Source organism: Coregonus clupeaformis, chromosome 37 (assembly GCF_020615455.1).
Source record: "Coregonus clupeaformis isolate EN_2021a chromosome 37, ASM2061545v1, whole genome shotgun sequence".
Classification (NCBI taxonomy): domain Eukaryota; kingdom Metazoa; phylum Chordata; class Actinopteri; order Salmoniformes; family Salmonidae; genus Coregonus; species Coregonus clupeaformis.
Window position 1 is genome coordinate 6,327,639 of NC_059228.1, and position 18,361 is coordinate 6,345,999.

General features: G+C 44.1%; 1 protein-coding gene across 1 annotated transcript; it reads left to right on the plus strand.

Moving 5' to 3' along the window:
• The first annotated feature begins 889 nt into the window (after positions 1–889).
• On the plus strand, positions 890–17,720 carry LOC121553514 (CDK2-associated and cullin domain-containing protein 1). The gene is made up of 9 exons (XM_041866669.2): positions 890–1,545; positions 11,167–11,293; positions 11,439–11,541; positions 11,713–11,808; positions 11,971–12,073; positions 12,218–12,307; positions 12,484–12,622; positions 12,834–12,877; positions 16,142–17,720. Exons 1-8 carry the CDS (start codon positions 1,224–1,226, stop codon positions 12,874–12,876), a joined length of 1,023 nt encoding a protein of 340 aa, XP_041722603.1. The 5' UTR covers positions 890–1,223; the 3' UTR covers position 12,877; positions 16,142–17,720.
• The last annotated feature ends 641 nt before the right edge of the window (positions 17,721–18,361 follow it).

Below are 18,361 nucleotides of genomic sequence, written 5' to 3' on the forward strand. Positions count from 1 at the left end.
ATAGTATTAACGCCAATTGTGTACGTCGCCCATGCGTCGTCAATGGGCCGCCCGGTGCATTCTTGGTGATTCTGGGACAAGGAGAGCTCTCCTTCAATGAGTGAATGGGAATCAATTGGGCGCTAGCTCAAAAACCCAACATTAGCATGAAATTCGTCAAGAAGTACAACATTAAAAATATTTTCCGAGATTAACTTGTTCTCTGGAATAATGTATAGCTTTGGAATCGTGACATTACATACTTTCGAGGAAAATAGGCAGGTTTCTCGACTCATGGGCGGCAGGTAGCTTAGTGGTTAAGAGCGCAGTGCCAGTAACCGAAAGGTCGCTGGTTCTAATCCCCGAGCCGACTAGGTGAAAAATCTGTCGATGTGCCCTTGAGCAAGGCACTTAACCGTAATTGCTCATGTAAGTCGCTCTTGATAAGAGCGTCTGCTAAATGACAAAAAAAAAAATCATACCTTGACTGTTGCTGTGTTCAAACAACTGGGAACTGGGAACTCGGAAATCTCCGACTTCCGAGCGTTCAAAACAACTGGGAGCTCGGGGAAAAAACGAGCTCTGACTGGGAAAATCGATTTGAACGGTCATCCAACGTGGAATTCTAAATCAGGAACTCGGGCCTCTTTCTAGAGCTCAGACTTTCCGGTCTGAAGATCACTGACGGCATGATTTAACAAAAAAAATTCCCCGAGTTCCCAATTGTTTTGAACGTGGCAATTTGAGAAGGGATTGTGTGACCATTAGCTTAGTAACAGCGTGACGCACCATGATAACGTGAACGCAATTGGTCGACAGTCTGCTGGGTAAGGCGTTACACGTTCCCCTATTAATTTCCCATTGGGATTGCTTTCTCCTCCTTTCTATATTTCTGGCTACACCTCGCCACACACCAAACGGCAGCAAACGTATCGCGAAGTCTGTTCAAGAACGTTTTGGGGAAACGTACAAACTGTTCCGCAACGTAGCAAAAGTTCAAAGGAACTAAATGCACCTTAGCCTGTCTTGTAGTCATTGCATGATTTTAACTACATTGCCCTGCTGCCCCAGTTCAGGCTCTGCCTAAAAGCAAATGCTGCAAAGTGTCGTAAAACATGTATTCTACTTCCCCATACAGTAGCTAGCGGACAAGGTGCAAAGGGATGGTGCTCTAACAACACTCTGTTTCTAATCGAACTTCAAATTCATGAAGATTTTCCTCAGACAACTTGCAGGGCTAAAGCATGGAGGACATGGAAGACGACTGTTTTGGTCTAAATGACGACTACAACCATAACTACTGTGAGAACAGTGCCAGTGGACAAGTCCACTATCTCAGGAACGAACTGTCAGATGTACCCCAGCCCCTATCTATCTCGCCGGGTAAGGGCACTCGAGATGAAGCGGCGCGGGAGAACCACGCAAAGGTTTGTTCCAGTTCCAGCAGCGGTTTAAAGTTCATGGATTCAGACTCGAACAGCGTGAGTAGTGACACCATAGAGACTGACAGCCCATCGTCGGCTTCCATCGCAGGGAAACTGACCCTGAACTCAGCCTCAAAGTTTCGTAAGTTGAAAGCATCAGCATTAAAAACACTAATTATGACAGCATAATGTTTATGTTTATCATGTTTTTGACTGGCATGGGATGGGGATGTAGCTTGCCATACAATTATGCCATTGCATTGCCTTTGGCCTAAACGTCAGTGGAGTAATTTGGCTACTGTCAGGGCCTGACATTCACTTTTTTAGACAGATTTTTATACTTGTCCGAAAGCTCAAGTCACTTCCTCCCAAAAAGTATGTATCACCATGGGCCAAAAAGGTGACAAAAATGGTGTTGTATGACGCAAGGAAGCGCTTCACAAAATATTTTTAATTTTTATTTAACCAGGTAGGCCAGTTGAGAACAAGTTCTCATTTACAACCGCGACCTGGCCAAGATAAAACAAAGCAGTGTGATTAAAAACAACAACAACAGAGTTACATATGGGATAAACAAAAACGTACAGTCAATAACACAATAGAAAAATAGAATCTATATACAGTGTGTGCAAATGTAGTAAGTTATGGAGGTAAGGCAATAAATAGGCCATAGTGCAAAATAATTATAATTTAGCATTAACACTGGAATGATAGATGTGCAGAAGATTATGTGCAAATAGACAATGGTATTGACAATGGAAGGCTGCTTGTCTCTGATCCCATGTATTATATCTCCTGCCATTGTGGCCTTGAGGAATGCACTTAACCCCCCACAAATGTGATCTGTCAACCCTCCAACTGGAGAGTTACTGGGTGTGCAGGATTTTTATCCACCCCTGCTCAAACACACCAGAGTCAGTTTTGTAAAGTTCCTGTTGAGCATCTGATTATTTAATTTTTTAACAATGTGGTGTGTTCGAGCAGGGCTGGAGCAAAAGCCTGCACACCCAATAGCTCTCCTGGACTCTCCAGGAGGAGGGTTGGCCACCCTGCAACATTACAATTACAACCAAATACCCCCTGCACATTGACTCGGTACCGGTACCCCTGTATATAGCCTCGTTATTGTTATTTTGTGTTACTTTCTATAATTTTTTTTACTTTAGTTTATTTAGTAAGTATTTTCTTAACTCTATTTATTGAACTGCATTGTTGGTTAAGGGCTTGTAAGTAAGCATTTCACGGTAAGATCTACACCTATTGTATTCGGCACATGTGACAAATAAAATTAGATTTGAAATACTTTGTCTTTATAAAATAATTCCTTCATTCAATGAACAGGGATAGAATGGCTAAGGTGGGCGAAGTAGCTAAGTAAGATGTTTATCTATTTGTAAGGTTAAAATGTTCAGTGTTCAGGGGAGATTTTGACAGCATAGGAGCAGTGGTGATTTTAGCATGTAAATCTTGGTGGGGCAAACCTATTTTAATGCATGCCAGCAAAGCCACTACACAACACTAAACAATACATTAACTAGACTACAACAGTGACAAAAGGTGCCCACAAACTGTTAGTGCCTACATAAAGCTGTCCCAACACCTTACCACTGTTACACCTGGCAATCAGCGGAGCTTTGTCTGGCAGCGAAACAGTTCATTCAGCCTCATTTACTGCCTTTTAAAAAAACATCGCTGATATGCCTGACTTGCTTAAACAAATGTGGTTTCTACTGACAGTTGAGATGTACAAGCTATGGAATAAGGGGATGACGAGCGGATAAGAGGCAATCCGTAATTTCGATTAAGACATTAATGAGCGAGCTAGGACGAACTTAGTCAATATAACTATTTGTTCAGCACTTTTGAAATGTACAGCGACAGAATTCAGAACATGGGCCGTTCTTACAGTATTCTCTCTGTACACCAAGTCAGAACCGTAGGATAAATAAAGGGGGCATATAAGCAGACAATGAAAGCTCTTACAATATTCGATGATGACATTTCTCTAAAACAGGCTATAGGCTACATGTGCACCACCAAGTCAGAACAGTAGGCTAAGTTATGAGGGGAAAATGGACCAAATTATTAGGGTGAGGCACATGGGCTACAAACAGCTTACAACACAACATACACTTAGTATTACTTTCTTAGCTACAGTATACATATCTCCCGGACATATTACATCATTTATGCAGCAACATACAATACATTTTTGGACTCACTTTGTTGTGCTGTGCTCACTTGAACAGGAAGGTGGTGCGGCGGGCCTTCTTGGGCAAAATAATCTCAGTTTGTTACCTGTATAAAAGACACCTGTCCACAGAAGCAATCAATCAATCAGATTCCAAACTCTCCACCATGGCCAGGACCAAAGAGCTCTCCAAGGATGTCAGGGACAAGATTGTAGACCTACACAAGGCTGGAATGGGCTACAAGACCATCGCCAAGCAGCTTGGTGAGAAGGTGACAACAGTTGGTGCGATTATTCGCAAATGGAATAAACACAAAATAACTGTCAGTCTCCCTCGGCCTGGGGCTCCATGCAAGATCTCACCTCGTGGAGTTGCCATGATCATGAGAACGGTGAGGAATCAGCCCAGAACTACACGGGATGATCTTGTCAATGATCTCAAGGCAGCTGGGACCATAGTCACCAAGAAAATAATTGGTAACACACTACGCCGTGAAAGACTGAAATCCTGCAGCGCCCGCAAGGTCCCCCTGCTCAAGAAAGCACATATACAGGCCCGTCTGAAGTTTGCCAATGAACATCTGAATGATTCAGAGGAGAACTGGGTGAAAGTGTTGTGGTCAGATGAGACCAAAATGGAGCTCTTTGGCATCAACTCAACTCGCCGTGTTTGGAGGAGGAGGAATGCTGCTTATGACCCCAAGAACACCATCAAACATGGAGGTGGAAACATTATCCTTTGGGGGTGTTTTTCTGCTAAGGGGACAGGACAACTTCACCGCATCAAAGGGACGATGGACGGGGCCATGTACCGTCAAATCTTGGGTGAGAACCTCCTTCCCTCAGCCAGGGCATTAAAAATGGGTTGTGGATGGGTATTCCAGCATGACAATGACCCAAAACACACGGCCAAGGCAACAAAGGAGTGGCTCAAGAAGAAGCACATTAAGGTCCTGGAGTGGCCTAGCCAGTCTCCAGACCTTAATCCCATAGAAAATATGTGGAGGGAGCTGAAGGTTCGAGTTGCCAAACATCAGCCTCAAAACCTTAATGACTTGGAGAAGATCAGCAAAGAGGAGTGGGACAAAATCCCTCCTGAGATGTGTGCAAACCTGGTGGCCAACTAAAAGAAATGTTTGACCTCTGATTGCCAACAAGGGTTTTGCCACCAAGTACTAAGTCATGTTTTGCAGAGGGGTCAAATACTTATTTCCCTCATTAAATTGCAAATCAATTTATAACATTTTTGACATGCGTTTTTCTGGATTTTTGTTGTTGTTATTCTGTCTCTCACTGTTCAAATAAACCTACCATTAAAATGATAGACTGATCATGTCTTTGTCAGTGGGCAAACATACAAAATCAGCAGGGGTTCAAATACTTTTTTCCCTCACTGTAAGAGGAAAGCCGTTTTCAGAGAGAACCATTCTATGTCCGGCTTCTCTTTATGCTCGAAAGGTGGTTTCGTCAAAGCCTCCAATACTAGTGGCAGGTCCCAGGAAGCCGCGCGGACGGTCCTGGGGGGTATTGGGCCCCGCCTGATTTTCCATTGATGCGTAAATGGTTAGCCGACATGGCTGAGGCATACACCTTCAAGGTAGAGGCAGAGCGACCTGAGTCTAACAGTTTCTGAAGGAAGCTCAGTATAACAGGTGCAGAGCAGGACACCGGTTCCTTCGCCCTGGTAGAGCACCATTCGGTAAACAGTTTCCAGCGACCAGCATATATCATCCTGGTCGATGGGGCTCTGGCGTTCTGTAACGTCTCGATAATAGCAGGAACGCAGTGGATCAGTAGAGGGTCAGGATCTTCAGAGGCCACACCCATAGCTGTAGTTGGTCTGGGCTGGGATGCCATATCCTGCCGTCCAACTGTGAGAGCAGGACCTGTCTGTGAGGGAGCTGCCATGGTTCTCCCTCCAGAAGACTGAGAAGGGTTGGAAACCAGGGTCTCGCTGGCCATCTGGGGGCTACAAGCACAGCCTCTTGGGGGTTGAGGGGGGGGGGGGGGTGGCTGCATCGCCGTCTGGGGCTGGCGAGCACCTGTGTTAGGCTGGTGGTAGGAGAGAGCGGCGAGGTTCACGTGCGTCAGGCCTCCCTTTGCCACGACTCTGTGATGCCTGGTTTCTGGAATGTGGGTTCCACAGCGGTGTAGCCTGACTCAGCTGTTTTCTACGTTCAATGGCCCGCTCAGCCGCGGGGCCGAAGAGCAGTCCGGGGACCACTGGGAGCTTTCTCAGCGTCCGTCTGGAGTCATCGGACATTGGGGCTTGGGCGAGCCAGACCTGGTGACGAGTCACAACAAGGGTGGACATAAGTCTGCCTAGCTCTCTGGTCATGAACGCAAACGCTTGAAGAGATGCGTCATTCAGGTTGCAGAGGTCCAGGTCTGCGTGTTCCTGCTGATCCTGTTCTGTGCTAGCATGAGCACTGAGAGGGAGTTCCCCATGCGGGCCGCTGTGTCGTAGGCCCGTGACAGTAGCTCATCTGTGGCCCTGCACTGAGGTCTGGGGTAGCGGGCGTCATCCTTCAGTGCTTCATCTGGGGAGAGCATTAGCTCTGCTATGCATTCATCCACCTTAGGCCAGCCCATGTTGTTTTGCGTCGTGCATAGCGTCCTACTGTCCTTGCCGTGCTGGGCAAGAACCCGTGGGTCAGCCCAACATCTCTGAAGCTCTGTAAGAAAAGCTGGTGAAGGTGACACACTGAACGGTGTAGCTGCCGGGGCCTTCTTAAAGAATGGGTTAGCTGCAGGGGCTGTGGCTTGAGGGTCATCAGGCGCTAGCCTAGCTAAGGCCGCGTGTAGTGAGGCAGAGCTTTCTTCTGCCTCCGTGTGATCAGAGACTCAGAATGACTCCTCTGATCCATCTTTAGCGTTGAGACTGAATGGGTCCACAACACTGGTTGGCACCTCCTTCACCATGTTGGGCATGTCATCATCCTGGTCCCTAAAGTGCCGGTTGAATACCCAAGTGGACAGCAGGTCATCTTCCCGGCTATCTGAGTCCTCTGTTGCGTCCCCCATGCTGGAGGGTGTGCTAGAGGGCCCCGACTCAGGGGGCTTGAAGGACCGCAAAAGTGTTTTTAGCTGCTCTATCTCAAAGGATAAGGAATCATCCTTCCGCGTGAGGCTCTTATCTTTTGACTTTTTTTACCAGGAGGGCGCCATCGGTTTCGTGGACTTTCCCTCTTTTGGTGGCCCTGGGTGAGTCCTAGCGAACAACGCCGGACGCTGGTAAATTATCTGTGAAAACCAGGCCCTCAACTCTGGATAGCCACGCTTCCCTCACCTTCACAGGCAGAATGACGCAGTTAATGGAGGGGTCAGAAAGGGCCTCACGCAGGTGGCCATTGCCTAGGCAGGCGGGGCACAGGTCATGACCATCTTCTACTTGTAGTTCAGCTCCACAAGAGGAGCAGCCATGCATGCCGAGCATCATGGTGATGCGGTGTTCTCTCAGCTCAGAATGTCAAGAAAATAAATTGATAAAATATTTCTTATGCAATACACTGATTCATCAAATTAACTAATATAATAGTAACCGGAGACTGTATAAAACAGCTACCACAATACACAGTAAGGGTAGAGAGCTACAATAATCTGGCGGGAGCTGTACAGCAACCACTAAATAATTTAGGGTGAGCCTAGCTATGACCACAGGGCTGGAGCAGGAGAGATATCATGTTTAAACATAGGCTTATGTATGCGAAACACGCATGAATGGCCATTGTTTGGTAAGCCAAGCTGACAACACACAGTGTCAGCTAGGTTAAGTAGGTAAACTAGCTAGCTAGCTTGTAGCATGCTAGTAATACAAGGGGAGAGGGAATACCAGGGGGAGGCAATCCGAATCACAATGTTTTATAGCTGGCTAGGCTAACAACCTTCCTAGACGTGGTTATCTAGGGAAGTGACCCGTTCGAGTTTTAAATAGTCGAAGGATCACTAGTGCCTGGCGACCTCGATAACGAGCACAGCAGTGGAGGATATCTTGACAAGGTTAGCGCCGGAGTACGATGGCCAACACACACGCTAGCTGGTGGGCTTAGTCAGCACAAGACAAGGAAGCCCGATATCCTCAGATAAAAGGGATAGGTAGGGGAGAGCTGTCACACAGCCTTGGAGGGCGAATTTCGCACTCTGACCCACAGGTCACAGGCTGTTGGTGACCGACTGACAGTACACACAATTCACACAGAGTTTAGCTTACCCTACCTGGACCTGGGAAGATGCAATCCGAAAAACGTGAGCCGCGAAGCAGTCAATTTGCGCGATACGGCTAAGCCAAATTAGAAGAAATAAGAGACAATGTGGTCTGACATACAGTTTTATATAAACCGCAAGGGCACGTCCTCCCACGCTGTCACATCACCGGCGTGACTTTGTTGTTATTATTACTTGACCTGCGCGGAGCGCGAGGGATATAATCCATACTTTCAACCGTACTGATGGTCTGAAATGTATGAAGTAGAACTCACAAGCAATTATTATCAACTAATGTGCAAACGCCGCTAGGCCTCGCTTTGATCTCAAAAACGCATCTCGCGACTGCATGATTGCAAGAACGCTCGTGCCTGTCTGCAGGCCTACAATAATTATACTCCGATACACTCTGCAGAGATTGGGAGGAAAGTGAGCAAAACATTGCATCCGGAGGACACGTTGATCCAATTCTGATCAAATTATGATCGGAGTACCATAATTGTTTGATATTGTGATTTTTGCGTGATTATTATTATTATTTATTTTTTACTTGTCCATTCGGACAACTTAAATCTATAATCTGCTTGTCCAACAATGTTTTTTACTTGCCCCGGGAAGCAGACAAGCGTTAATGTCAAGCCCTGACTGTTATGACCTATGTACCCTGTGGTTGGACGGTCCTTGTTTGGAATCAGTGGTGTAGTGGTGCCTGGAGAAGTAGGTATACAAAACTGTTGCCAAAATTCCACTAACGGCTCACCCTGCGAAGGAAAAGCTCCCTGTGTGAAAAATGATATGATCAAAGGTGGCATGTACTCTGAATCACATATTGGTCTTTCAGTCAGGCCAACCCTCGATCATGACTCAGTTCCATTACATTACACATAAGAGTCATTGGACGAAGGCGTCTTCTGTAGGGGGAAGTTTTGTTAAGACCCGCAACGTTTGGTCTGAACAGTAACATGCATCGCTTTCAGTACGGTTTTGGAAGCATAAGGACCATCTCTTTAATATCCCCAATAAATAATTTTCTAAAAACAAAAGGTTAAATTGATACACACCTTTTTATAGGGTTAGGGTTTCCACACGGTCATATTTCCATGGTACAGCGCTTGTTTACAGAAGACAGAGTGGATTACCTGCGCTAATTAGCCATCTGCCTCTGAGCACGTGTGTAAACAGAAGACGGAGTGGATTACCTGCGCTAATTAGACATCTGCCTCTGAGCACGTGTGTAAACAGAAGACAGAGTGGATTACCTGCGCTAATTAGACATCTGCCTCTGAGCACGTGTGTAAACGGAAGACAGATGCTACAAAGGTGTTTTCACTGCTGCAACTGTGTTTAAAACCGGTTAAAACAGTGTACAGTAAGTGTGTATTTGGCATTTGTGAAATTGTTCTGATGTGATATTAAAGTACAGGGATTTATGTTTCTGAAACTGTACAGAAATTGATAATCGATTCAAGTTTAGATGGCGTATTTGGCTGTTTTGGTTTCCAGAGGTAATTCGCCCTTTAAACAGAACATTTTAAGGTCCTTGGACTAAGGAGTAATTTAATGTTAGGCTCCATTAAATCAAATCAAATCAAATTTTATTGGCCACATGCGCCGAATACAACAGGTGCAGACATTATAGTGAAATGCTTACTTACAGCCCTTAACCAACAGTGCATTTATTTTTAATAAAAAAGTCGAATAAAACAACAAAAAAGTGTTGAGATAAAAAGAGCAGAAGTAAAATAAAATAACAGTAGGGAGGCTATATATACAGGGGGGTACCGGTGCAGAGTCAATGTGCGGGGGCACCGGCTAGTTGAGGTAGTTGAAGTAATATGTACATGTGGGTAGAGTTAAAGTGACTGCATAAATAATTAACAGAGTAGCAGCAGCGTAAAAAGATGGGGTGGGGGGGGCAGTGCAAATAGTCCGGGTAGCCATGATTAGCTGTTCAGGAGTCTTATGGCTTGGGGGTAGAAGCTGTTGAGAAGTCTTTTGGACCTAGACTTGGCACTCCGGTACCGCTTGCCATGCGGTAGCAAAGAAAACAGTCTATGACTAGGGTGACTGGAGTCTTTGACAATTTTGAGGGCCTTCCTCTGACGCCGCCTGGTATAGAGGTCCTGGATGGCAGGAAGCTTGGCCCCAGTGATGTACTGGGCCGTACGCACTACCCTCTGTAGTGCCTTGCGGTCGGAGGCCAAGCAGTTGCCATACCAGGCGGTGATGCAACCAGTCAGGATGCTCTCGATGGTGCAGCTGTAGAATTTTTCAATATTGGCTAGGCCAACCCAATCTGTACTGTGCAAGTAGGCTAATAGTAGGCCTACTATTGAAATAGATGTCAACTGAGTCAGAAATTCACAGGTTTCAGATTTTTCCCTTTTGTATTTTTTTCAAGGTTTTTGCTCTCAGTCACAAGTGCGCAGGCACCTAGCACTGTTGTTTGGTTAGCATGTTTCTGCAGTGCGCATGAGCTGGAGTTTGCAAAACAAATTGCCAGTGGATTGATGCAAGTAATCATGATATCATTCTGGTAGGCATATGCTACATTTAGTAGCTAGTTAACATTTAATTGAGAAGGTTTTTAAGAAAGCCTTTCCATCTACCAGAAGACTGTTATAGCCTATCATTAGCATTACTATATCGTTTCACTTCATATAATGAGACATGACTTCGAGGAGAACCGAAAGTAACACTTTTTTTTCTCCCATAATTGCACAGAGATCAATAGATTTAGAGACACCATATTTTATGGAAAACAACTTATACATGTCCTCTACCATTAGCAACTGTAATTTAATTTCTAGGGTAAAGGAGTTTAAATTAAATAGACCGAGAACAGAACTACCGCAATGTTACTTTTGTACTTGCCTGCTGGGCGGGAGTAACACAGCCTTGGTACGGAAGTAACAGCTGACGAGAAGTGCAAAATATCTGTCTTATCTCCATGTTTTCTGGGTTGTAATGCTTGTTACTTTCAACAAATGTACTATCAGTTTGTGTGGATTTGAATAATTTAATGCTATAGATTGAAAATATATGAAAATGAACCATGCGTCAACATCGCAATGTTGTGCAACTACAATATTTTGCCTTACAATATTAATCGGACTATAATGGATCACATTATAGCGTTACAGCTATATTAACTATATTAACCATCATTTTTTAATGGGAATGTCATGCGCGCTCCTCGTGTCTTGATAGAATAAACATATTTATTCTCTTCACAAACAGCAAACTCATGCTTATAAAATGTTCATGGCTTGACATAAAGTAATTGACCCCCAGAATCATAAAGATATCTATTTTTAACGGCTCAAGTTGTTGTGAAAATAACCTCATCTTTATCATTGTGTGCTTCAGTAATGAATGCAATGACCGAAGAGGATTATAGAACCACATACTGGCCGAACCTGGAGAAAGCCATTGACCACCTGCTGATACAAAACCCCATGGACCACATCTCCATTTCATATGAGCAGATATACAGGTGAGACTCAGTGTGACTGTGTTGATTTCTTATGTAGCTTTGAAAGAAATTAAGTCATGGAACTGCCGTACTCATGTTTGAGACCTTAGAGGGGAGATATTGCAATTTATCTGTTTTAATAGTTATTTTCCTTTCCCTTTTTCAGTTGTGTGTACAAGTGTGTTTGTCAACAGCACTCTGAGCTACTGTACAAAGACTTGATGCTGAAGATTACTACCCATCTTCAACAAGTCTCTTCTTATCTTCAAGTAAGTGAAAACATAGAACCTGGGTTGTGTTCATTAGGGCATACTGTACCAAAAACAAATGTTTTTTATTGGACAAGTACAGATAGTATCTCCTGTTTCACCCCATAAAAGTGTGTAATAACCTGATAAATACATTTATATTAACACTGATATTTTCTCCTCTTTTATCAGATTAGTCCACCAGGGAATTTAATTGAGAATTTCAACATTGCTCTGACTCAGTATACAGATGCTCTTCAATGCATAGTTCCCGTATTCATCTACATGGTATGTATACAGATAAGGTGCTCATCCTTGGAAAATGCCTTACATTAGATCTCTTTGGGCCAGTTTCCCGGATACAGATGAAGCCTACTCTGTCAATGATCAGGGCAGACCTTAATCATATACTCCTTTCATACAAGCATATTTTTCTTCTTAATTTCTAAGAATAAGTTCTACATTGAAACGAAGCTAAACCGAGACCTGCGAGAAGATCTCATGAAGCTTTTTACCGATCATGTTGCAGAAAAACATATAAACACGTTGATACGTGAGTACAGTGGACTGGTGAACTGACACCACGCCTTGCAATTCAAACCCACAACTATTTAGCTTATGACTCATCTTTTAAAATTGTTTTGTTGTTAATGATCTTTTCATTCTTTCTTTCTTTCTTTCTCTGTTTTTCCTTTAGCTCTTCTCCTCGAAGCCCATGCCATGCCTTTTCAAGTCAGACCTTCAACAATGGCCAGTGTGGTGAAAGGCCTTTATACTCTTTGGCCCGGTGAGCCCTTTCCTTTCTGTCTGTTTTAAATGCTACAACACATGCTGCTACCGAAATAGTTACATCCACTTGTAAAATTATGTTTAACCACTGTAACTGTCAAGCACAATTGTAGAAATATGGATTTGAGCAATATTTGTGGGTCTCCCACAATGACTATTGGCTACCTGTTTCAGATTGGGCACATTTAGCCCCAGCTCTCTTCTCTGGATTCATTCCTCAAATCAACCCCCCGACAGTGGAATCCCAGCTCTCTGACTATGCTGCTCGCGACCAGAAACTACAACTGGAGCTCTCTCTTAATGGCTTTCACAGGTGAGTGTTATAAGGCAGAGTTTAGCAAAAAATAAATTACCTCCCACCAGGGTTGTGTTCATTAGGAAAACGTTTTGCAACGGAAAACAAAAATGAGTGTTTCTTATTAGACAAGTTCAGATAGTACATCCCCATTTTGGACCGTTTTCTTCCGTTGTGTGCCTAATGAACACAGCCCTGGTTATTGATGAAGCTTTCTTTTGTTTTGCAGAGGTGACCAGTCTCGCAAGAGAGCCAGCGAGGAGTCTGCATAGAGTAAGGATGATGCATACATTGCTTGTTATTGACTATAAAAACGTCACTTCATTTCAAATCAAATCAATTCAAATCAAATTTTATTGGCCACATGCGCCGAATACAACAGGTGCAGACATTACAGTGAAATGCTTACTTACAGCCCTTAACCAACAGTGCATTTATTTTGAATAAAAAAAGTAAAATAAAACAACAACAAAAAAGTGTTGAGAAAAAAAAGAGCAGAAGTAAAATAAAATAATAGTAGGGAGGCTATATACAGAGGGGTACCGGTGCAGAGTCAATGTGCGGGGGCACCGGCTAGTTGAGGTAGTTGAAGTAATATGTACATGTGGGTAGAGTTAAAGTGACTATGCATAAATAATTAACAGAGTAGCAGCAGCGTAAAAAAGTGGGGTGGGGGGGCAGTGCAAATAGTCCGGGTAGCCATGATTAGCTGTTCAGGAGTCTTATGGCTTGGGGGTAGAAGCTGTTGAGAAGTCTTTTGGACCTAGACTTGGCACTCCGGTACCGCTTGCCGTGCGGTAGCAGAGAGAACAGTCTATGACTAGGGTGGCTGGAGTCTTTGACAATTTTGAGGGCCTTCCTCTGACACCGCCTGGTATAGAGGTCCTGGATGGCAGGAAGCTTGGCCCCAGTGATGTACTGGGCTGTACGCACTACCCTCTGTAGTGCCTTGGGGTCGGAGGCCAAGCAGTTGCCATACCAGGCGGTGATGCAACCAGTCAGGATGCTCTCGATGGTGCAGCTGTATAATTTTTTGAGGATCTGAGGACCCATGCCGAATCTTTTCAGTCTCCTGAGGGGGAATAGGCTTTGTCGTGCCCTCTTCCAGACTGTCCTGGTGTGTTTGGACCATGATAGTTCGTTGGTGATGTGGACACCAAGGAACTTGAAGCTCTCAACCTGTTCCACTACAGCCCCGTTGATGAGAATGGGGGCGTGCTCAGTCCTCTTTTTTTCCCTGTAGTCCACAATCATCTCCTTTGTCTTGGTCACGTTGAGGGAGAGGTTGTTATCCTGGCACCACACAGCCAGGTCTCTGACCTCCCTATAGGCTGTCTCATCGTTGTCGGTGATCAGGCCTACCACTGTTGTGTCGTCGGCAAACTTAATGATGGTGTTGGAGTCGTGCCTGGCCATGCAGTCATGGGTGAACAGGGAGTACAGGAGGGGACTGAGCACGCACCCCTGAGGGGCCCCCGTGTTGAGGATCAGTGTGGCAGATGTGTTGTTACCTACCCTTACCACCTGGGGGCGGCCCATCAGGAAGTCCAGGATCCAGTTGCAGAGGGAGGTGTTTAGTCCCAGGATCCTTAGCTTAGTGATGAGCTTTGGGGGCACTATGGTGTTGAATGCTGAGCTGTAGTCAATGAATAGCATTCTCACGTAGGTGTTCCTCTTGTCCAGGTGGGAAAGGGCAGTGTGGAGTGAAATAGAGATTGTATCATCTGTGGATCTGTTGGGGCGGTATGCAAATTGGAGTGGGTCTAGGGTTTCTGGGATAATGGTGTTGATGTGAGCCATGACCAGCCTTTCAAAGCACTTCATGGCTACAGACGTCAGTGCTACGGGTCGGTAGTCATTTAGGCAGGTTATCTTAGTGTCCTTGGGCACGGGGACTATGGTGGTCTGCTTGAAACATGTTGGTATTACAGACTCAGTCAGGGACATGTTGAAAATGTCAGTGAAGACACTTGCCAGTTGGTCAGCACATGCTCGGAGTACACGTCCTGGTAATCCGTCTGGCCCTGCGGCCTTGTGAATGTTGACCTGCTTAAAAGTCTTACTCACATCGGCTACGGAGAGCGTGATCACATAGTTATCCGGAACAGCTGGTGCTCTCATGCATGCTTCAGTGTTGCTTGCCTCGAAGCGAGCATAGAAGTGGTTTAGCTCGTCTGGTAGGCTTGTGTCACTGGGAAGCTTGCGGCTGTGCTTCCCTTTGTAGTCTGTAATAGTTTTCAAGGCCTGCCACATCCGACGAGAGTCAGAGCCGGTGTAGTATGATTCAATCTTAGTCCTGTATTGACTCTTTGCCTGTTTGATGGTTCGTCGGAGGGCATAGCGGGATTTCTTATAAGCGTCCGGGTTAGAGTCCCGCTCCTTGAAAGCGGCAGCTCTACCCTTTAGCTCAGTGCGGATATTTCCTGTAATCCATGGCTTCTGGTTGGGGTATGTACGTACGGTCACTGTGGGGACGACATCATCAATGCACTTATTGATGAAGCCAGTGACTGATGTGGTGTACTCCTCAATGCTATCTGAAGAATCCCGGAACATATTCCAGTCTGTGCTAGAAAAACAGTCCTGTAGCTTAGCATCTGCGTCATCTGACCACTTTTTTATTAACCGAGTCACTGGTGCTTCCTGGAATCAGGAAGATAGAGTTATGGTCAGATTTGCCAAATGGAGGGCGAGGGAGAGCTTTGTATGCGTCTCTGTGTGTAGAGTAAAGGTGGTCTAGAGTTTTTTTCCTCTTGTTGCACATTTAACATGCTGGTAGAAATTAGGTAGAACGGATTTAAGTTTCCCTGCATTAAATAATATGCCATTTAGTAATAATAATATGCCATTTAGCAGACGCTTTTATCCAAAGCGACTTACAGTCATGCGTGCATACATTTTTTGTGTATGGGTGGTCCCGGGGATCGAACCCACTACCTTGGCGTTACAAGCGCCGTGCTCTACCAGTTGAGCTACAGAGGACCACAGCCACTAGGAGCGCTGCCTCTGGATGAGCGTTTTCCTGTTGACTTATGGCCTTATACAGCTCATTCAGTGCAATCTTAATGCCAGCATTGGTTTGTGGTGGTAAATAGACGGCTATGAAAAATATAGATGAAAACTCTCTTGGTAAATAGTGTGGTCTACAGCTTATCATAAGATACTCTACCTCCGGTGAGCAAAACCTTGAGACTTCCTTAGTATTTGATTTTGTGCACCAGCTGTTGTTTACAAATATACACAGACCGCCACCCCTTGTCTTACCGGAGTCAGCCGTTCTATCCTGCCGATGTAGCGTATAGCTGGCTGTATGTTATCCATGTCGTCGTTCAGCCACGACTCGGTGAAACATAAGATATTACAGTTTTTAATGTCCCGTTGGTAGGATAACCGTAATCTTAGGTCATCCAATTTGTTTTCCAATGATTGAAGATTTGCATCATGATTCATAATCAGGCGTATTGATTTGCATCATGATTCATAATCAGGCGTATTGAAAAAGATGTACACGTATGAATAACTGGTTGTTTTTTGCAGATGCTCTGACTGTCAGCGACCTGGCTCAACCCACATTTTCAAAACACTGTGAATGACTAAGATTCTTTGATGTTGAGTGGAGTGGGTGAGCATAAGCATGGGCTCATTTTTGACCTGCGAGAGTTGTAGTGGGCACTGCTTTCTTAGCCTCTTCTGAAAAGCACAGTGAATACATAATGGTGCATAATTGTTCTGTCAGCTTTTGAGGATGAATTCCTCTTCATTATTGTTAAGATACTATGAGGTTTAATGGGTTTGTTCTTATTTTTTCCATTAAAGTGTGCCTTCTGCTCTGCTTTGTTGGGATATTCAAGTTGCCTAACAGATGCCATTAACCAGGTGGATGGGCATGAATCCCAATTTGACCACATATTGTATACTGTGTCAATCATGGGTCATGTTCATTAGGGCATGCAGCAAAAAAGAAATTGACAAATATTTTACAATGGAAAACTAAAAGGATTGTTTCTGATTGGACAAATCCAGGTAGTCCCTCCCTTTTCCTGTTTTTTCCGTTTTGTTCCTAATGAACATGGCCCTGATCTCTAACCAGGACCACCCTGATCTCTTATTGGTCTGATTGATCTGATTCATTAACTATGACTGTCTGCTGCTGCTGCTATGCCTCATTTGTTGTTGTCTAGAACACCTGATTTCTGGTCTGTTTTAACTAATATTGTGTCCTTTTGTATCAGTCAGATCTGTCGTGATTCTCCCCAGTGATTTTAAGCTAAAGGGGCTTGTCTTGGTAATCTCGGCACACAACTAAATGTCCTGCTAGTCGACTTAACATTTAAATGTCTATCACGAAAGACTAGGGTATGGGAACATTCTCTCTTGAATTTCAGAAAGTTCTACAGTAGCACATACCCAATTAGGAATGCATTCAATTACATTTTGATATTTGGGCAACTTTAAACAAGACTTGGAGGTGCAATGGTTTATCTGGAACTTCCAGAATAAAATATGTCCGGTATAACAGGATTTCTTTCTCAACGGGTACAAACAGCAACAAAGCTTGTTCCGTTACATTTTGAGTTAAGTTTAGGTTATAACTGTGAAAGGGTTGTGTAGGTAATTTTTTAAAGGATTACATGTAGCTTTTATTGAGTTGTTGAACCAGATCATATTTGCCAAGCACGCTAAAGATGATTTACAATGTTTTTATCGCCTGTTATAAAAAGTTGCATTGACTCCAGAAATGATGGCGTCAGTCTCCCCATGTTGCTGCTGTATCTGCATTAGCCTGTGCATTATACCAAGTCACTGAGCCAATTGATTACGATACAATTTTTAGAAAATGTTGTGAATTTGGTTACAATGACGATGTAAGTGGATCCCTGTGTTCTCTCAAGTTGCCCTGATGTTAACAGATCCAGTCACGGTGTGGTGATGATCAATTTTACCTTTGTTACACGTTTATGTCAAATGAAAGTATTTGATACAGATATTTGCACTGTTTTAAGTGTAATGTGATGCTCAGGCTTGGTTGTGATTGTTTTCCTGTGAGGATGTTGGAGATGGCTCACTCATTGTCTTATGCACAGTTTTACTTTCAATAAACAAATCTTGAAAATGATGTATATTATCACCTGTGGAATCACTGGGGTTTGGTGGCAGCGGTGGGATCTTGTGGGCGGAGTAATGATGGACTGAGGACCCCAGGCAGGGGCAGAGTTTCTCTTAAAAAGTTAACTAGTACTGTGAATAAAGTCTTTAAACTGACAGTCTTAAACAATGCAGGAGAAAGGAGGAAATCAACACCCTCAACACAGGACACTCGGATGCATGTAATTATTGCATTCATTAAGTTGTAATTACTGTCTTTAAGCATTGTTTAAGAGCGAGCACTGAAATAAAGGCATTGCTGGACGTCTTCTCTGATATTATATGTTTTTTTGTTTTGTTAATTTAATGTTGAAAAATGTATGCATGCATGTCTGAGTTGAATGATGCAGTATAGATACACTGAGTATACAAAACATTAGGAACACCTGCTCTTTCCATGACATACACTGACCAGGTGAATCCAGGTGAACTCTATGATCCCTTATTGATGTCACCTGTTAAATCCACTTAAATCAGTGTAGATGGGGAAGGAGACAGGTTAAAGAAGGACTTTTAAGCCTTGAGACAATTGAGACATGGATTGTGTAGGTGTGCCATTCAGAGGGTGAATGGGCAAGACAAATGATTTAAGTGCCTTTGAACAGGGTATGG

Excerpts from the sequence above, each read along its gene's own strand:
- LOC121553514 (XM_041866669.2), top strand. The coding sequence starts at position 1,224 with ATGGAGGACATGGAAGACGACTGTTTTGGTCTAAATGACGACTACAAC. Across the intron at positions 1,546-11,166 it reads GAACTCAGCCTCAAAGTTTC|TAATGAATGCAATGACCGAA; the intron begins GTAAGTTGAAAG and ends TGTGTGCTTCAG. Across the intron at positions 12,074-12,217 it reads ACATATAAACACGTTGATAC|CTCTTCTCCTCGAAGCCCAT; the intron begins GTGAGTACAGTG and ends TTTTTCCTTTAG.